This window comes from Aptenodytes forsteri, unplaced genomic scaffold (assembly GCF_000699145.1).
Source record: "Aptenodytes forsteri isolate BGI_AS27 unplaced genomic scaffold, ASM69914v1 Scaffold296, whole genome shotgun sequence".
Classification (NCBI taxonomy): Eukaryota; Metazoa; Chordata; class Aves; order Sphenisciformes; family Spheniscidae; genus Aptenodytes; species Aptenodytes forsteri.
The window spans coordinates 1,981,878-1,987,368 of record NW_008796181.1 but is presented as its reverse complement, the minus strand read 5'-3'; the positions used below and the strand labels follow the sequence as shown (position 1 = coordinate 1,987,368).

General features: G+C 38.2%; 1 protein-coding gene across 1 annotated transcript in view; it reads right to left on the bottom strand.

Annotated features, from left to right (window-relative positions):
• Window positions 1-938: 938 nt before the first annotated feature.
• ACTR3B (ARP3 actin related protein 3 homolog B) overlaps window positions 939-5,491 on the bottom strand; it is a gene marked incomplete at its 5' end in the record, with an annotated part of 25,850 nt that continues 21,297 nt past the window's right edge. Inside the window, 3 exons of the mRNA XM_009287805.2 lie at window positions 939-1,888; window positions 2,500-2,583; window positions 3,031-3,156. Of these exons, the coding sequence (XP_009286080.2) occupies window positions 1,793-1,888; window positions 2,500-2,583; window positions 3,031-3,156 (306 nt within the window). The remainder of the gene's footprint in view (window positions 1,889-2,499; window positions 2,584-3,030; window positions 3,157-5,491) is intronic.

Here is a 5,491-nt window from a genome sequence, read left to right as displayed (position 1 = left end):
GCAGTGACAAACTTGAAACATAGATTTAAACATAGACAAGCTGATATAACGCTGGAACAAGCTGAAACAGTACAACATTATATTAGACTACCCATTTCTTTCTTAGTGAGAGGATTGAGCAAAGTAAGCTTCAATGTGTTTCTCTTGAGAGCTGAGTTTTAAGTTCAAAAGCATTCAGAACCAGGCTTGAGTCACGGAGTCTCATTTTGTTTAATTTCTAATTTATGCTGAACAAATAATTGCTTGGTCTCAATCCCTCCATGCTAGTTAAAACCAAATTGATGTGTCTTGCAAAATTCTTATTGGGCTACACAAACTGTTACAAAATCTTTGCTGACAGACATCAGATAAATGTCAGCACAGAGTAAGTAGGATTTCCTACTCTATTTAGATTTAAACCACAGAAGAACAAACAGCATGTCCACAACACAAGAACATGTATCCATAATAGGGTAGTTAAGCCCTGGAACAGGTTGCCAGAGACATTAAGGAACCTCCATTCACAGAAACCTGACTGCCCCTGAGCAACCAGATCTGACTGTGAAGTCAGCCCTGCACTGAGCAGGAGTCTGGACCAGAAATCTCCAGAGGTCCCTTCCAACTTCAGTGTCACTGTGATTCCATGTAAATGGAATATAAATGGAAAGCTAACCTTGTGAAATAAAATGGACGAGTATGTAAATCATGACTACCACAAACATTCGTAAAGATGTTAACAGCTTTTATTTCACTGGTGCAAGGCCCGTGTGTCATCCACCACTCACCAACATCAAAACAAAACATCATCTTCTATAAAACAGTTTCAGAAAATTCAAAACAAAGTAACAGTGGCTATAATAAACTTCATACAATACTGTAAATCACTTAGTTTGTGTCATCCAAACAAGAACAAATCAGTTTCTAGCATACTTTTTTTTTTTGACTACCACAAACATTCGTAAAGATGTTAACAGCTTTTATTTCACTGGTGCAAGGCCCGTGTGTCATCCACCACTCACCAACATCAAAACAAAACATCATCTTCTATAAAACAGTTTCAGAAAATTCAAAACAAAGTAACAGTGGCTATAATAAACTTCATACAATACTGTAAATCACTTAGTTTGTGTCATCCAAACAAGAACAAATCAGTTTCTAGCATACATGGCTTTTTTTTTTTGCCAAAAAAATACCAGCGCAACTCCAATACATGCCTCACACCTGGAAATGCGTAACATCACTCCATGACATTGACAGCTGTTCGTGCTTAGAACTAGTCATCAATTCACCCTACCAATATCATAAAATACAAAATGATATGAAAAACCTACATTTACAAAGTACAGTCCCAATCCTGCAATCTAATCCATTTGGGCAGGTACCTACCTGCATCCATTCCAACTCCCCTGAAGGCAATGTGGTATTTAGTGCTCCATTGCTAGAGATTTGATTGCAGAATCAGGGCACAAGTGGGAAAGGTTTAAATCTTTCCACAAGCAGTAAAGCACTGCCTTATTCTTCTAGATTCAGTTTCAGTAGTATTTGCACAACCTCCTAAACCGAGACCTACCTATTTTCAATTACCTCACATTTAGGAAGAAAGAAGGATAGGCTTTAAAGTAGTCAGAGAAATGGCTTTTACTGAAATGACTTGGGGCTGTAAGTTGTGCTTTAGTGCACAGTGGTGATCCAAATGCTTCCAAGAGATAACCACATCTTGCTTCAGTATTTACAGTATCTGCTGCCTTCCTCTGGATTACATGAGTTTCTTCACCAGCAAGATATCAGAGATCTTGTTTCCATTAGACGAGCATTATGACATGACTCCAAAGACAGGATTATGACGACAAATACTAGGGCCATACTCTTCATAGTCTTTCTTGGTGTGACATACTTGGAAAAACTCTGGCTATGAAAATATAAAACAAATCCCCTCAAAAGCATAAGAATATACCAAGCAGAAAAAAATGACAAATAAACTAATGCCTTAACATTTTTGTAGATTGCAGCTTTATAATGCGGTATTACATTTTTGAAGTAGAATAAAACTAGAAATATTAGGATATGAATAAAATTAATCAAGAAAAGTTTGTCTAGACAGAAGACTGCTTTTAAACACAGCAATAAGAAATCCCACTTTGGAGATAGGAATTGCTCCCATTTTCCTGTATTTGCTTCTCTCTCAGGTTTAAGACCACTGATTTGGATCCTGTATTCCTGAAGTCCTAACTAATCTCTAGTGCTGACTTCAAGAATAAAGGGACTATATCACCACTATCATATAAAAACTACTTCAGAATTATGTCAAATCATGATACCCTTACTCAAGTAAAGCTCCCACTTGCCCTGTACAAATTTTACTGAGATAAAAGTTGTGTAAGGATTCCAGAATGTGACACAGTTTAGGCTGTCACAATGAAAAGATTTAAAACTTAGTGCTCAGATCAAACATAGCCAGAAGACAATACGCAATTAAAAAAAAAAAAAACCCCATTAAGAACAATTTTGATAAAGACTTACTGTTGAAGCCAGCATGGAACCGCCGAACCAAACTGCGTAACGCTGCATGTGATGTGTTATCACTTGAACTTCAACTGGTTTGGGCTAAGAAAAACAGTTCGTCTTTAGTTGGTTTACATTTTCTGGCAAGATCCTTACAAACTGAAAATGCTCCAACCCAGACATCTTCACCTCTCCATTCACACCACTATCTCACACTTATTACTCAGTCTGCCATGTTCCCTAGGAGACCAAGTCATGAAACTCTTCACAATTAGTACACTGAAGGACGCAACAGTTAAATCCCTCTTGCCTACTGCTAAGATCACATATCTCCTAGAAGGGAAAGCAGAAATGCCCTTAGAGACTGCTCACAGTAACTTTAAGGCTCCTGCAAAGACGTCATACATTGCAAGGCTACCAACATGTTTTACACCACATACTACCATATATACTACTCATTTTACAACACTGCATCTTCATTAGTGAGGTAAAAATTCTGAACTTTCTTTCACTACTCATGTAATTAACGCACTTGAAATTCATACTTACTTTTATCCGACCACCACTGAGCTCCTCACTAAGTCGCAATCTCGCATCCACTACTCTCTTCAAATCCCTTTGCAGTCGTCGTCCAAAGTCCCTGAACATCGTGGATCCTCCTGAGAGGACCACATTCTGTGCAGAAATTAAGACACATTCTTTAATCCTTTATATATTATTTTAAATCCATCTTCAAGCGAGTTTCCCAAAAGCCAACACTGCAGAGGTGACTGTTTGGATCTTAACATCATTAGGAAGCTGACAAGCTACACAGAACACCTTAATCATTGCTCAATTTCCATAGGAGGTCCATGGTCCCCTACTTTCTTGTTTCCCCCCTTTAAAGAATAGTTTTATGTAGAATATGTTATTACAAAAGAGAATGATTCCATTAAAATGGTGAGCTAGTACCCTACATGTGCAGAGCAGCAGAAATAAGACACAACATCAAAAAGTTTCCCAGGGATGCTCATAGTAAGCCGTTTTAGCCCTGATACCAAATAAGGCTCTAGCCTCATCATGTTACTGTTAGTGTCTTTCCAAAAGCTGTAGAGTTATCTAGAACTCTTTTTTTTTTTTTTTAAGACTTAAACTTCTAAACATAGCAACCAGTAAGTCCAATGATTCTTCAAAAGGTACCACGCCTCTAAAGAGGACTGCAGTACAAAGAAAGGTACAATGCCTTTCACTTTTCTTATCTATACCTGCTTGCCTGGTATTACTTAGTTTTCAGAGCAGAACCAAAAGCCTCTTAGCCCAGACTTTTACTTCGATTCTAAATAGGGGTTTTAGAATGTCACATCCTTAATTCTGATAGTGTTGCAGGGTCATAGACTAATGCAGAAGTGATTTCAAAAGCAGGGGGATTCAAAACAGGAACCCTAGAACTAACATTGGTGGCAGCAAAAATGCTTTTCATAATCAGAAAAATGAACATTTCTACGACAAAACCATACGTGTGCCCTTGCATACTGCTGTAACTGCAAACCAAAGTGCCAATTAGTGCTTACTAAAACCACTTATATGCCTTAGACACATGTCCACGAGGAACTCAGTTGAGATCAAGAGTTCATTACACACAGGTCAAAGGATTATCCCTCAGTAATAGTTTTTTGATACTGCAGACCAAGTCTGCGCACGTAATGAAAGAATCCCTGAACCACTGTTTTCAGCCAGGAAGCCTGCACACAGATCTGAAGAGTCAAAGAATGCATAATAAGCGTTCACACTTGCAGGGTGGAGAAGTAACTGCTTGGATTTTAAGCAACAGATAACAAGGAAAATCTTGTCTGTAACTTGTAAAGTGTGAAGAAAGCTGTTTGTTTATTCATGAAAAAAAAAAAATCTCTGCACATTGTAAAAACCATTACAGTAGGAAAAACTCATTTCTTCACAGCTTCAGATTATCTACAGTATAAAAGAGTGCATAACAAGGCAGGCGTACTTAAAAGAAAAGCACACATCCTCATAACATTACTGAAACATTTCCCAAAAGAAAGAGGAGGACAGAGAAGAGGAAAGGAGACATACATATAAGCAGGAGCCAGAAACCACAGTTGGTCCTAAAATTAAAGCAGGAGGGAGATTCTCCCTGCTCCCCCCATACACAAGAACATCTCTTCCCTGCCTCAAAGTGGCCATGTACTCCACATGGGAAAAGAAAATTGCTAATGGGGAAAGAAAAAAAAAAAAGAGACAACAACCAACCGGAGTGATGAAATAGCAATTAAGAAGACGCCATCAGAAAATATTACCTGGGGGTAATGAAGTTGTCGAAGACTGTGAAAGCAATAATTCTATTCAAAGCAAATTAAACTTCAAGTATACTCCATAAAGTGGACAATGCTACCACTAAAAATAGATTTCAGAATACACCTGAGAATAATTGTTTGAATACATCCAAGACCAACTCATGCAAGTACAGAGTTAGCAGTAACATTGGGAGGATCTTTTATCATTCTAGGGTTAGAAGCTAAGAGGTTATGCCTTCCTCAGATTACAATTATTCAAGTACTTCTACACACTGAAGTAAGTTTAACAATAATACCGGTCAAGGAGAACAGAAGCACGAGGGTATACTTGTTGAAAAGGTGAGTCATCTCATTATCACATATCCAGGCCAAGCAGAATTTTGGATATAAGTAACTAGGTGACACCAACTGCCATTTTAAGATGGGCAATTATATAGTTACAGTTCCCCTGTACTTCTTGTCAGCGCTGGGCCAAATCTGTGCTCTCTTTAGTAGAAGACTGCTCATGTATGAGCTTCAGCAAGTTATCACAACTCAGCAGGTCAGTCTTCTGCAAGGAGGTCAGAAGCCAGGCAGTCCTCACTCACAATGAAAGCAGAATCCATACACATTCCCCACCCCTCAAACAACACACCCACCACTTACAAAGGACCCAATGAAGGCGGGAAAAGACTGTCAGATAAAAAAAAAAAAAAAAAAAGAAAAAAAAACCCACAAAG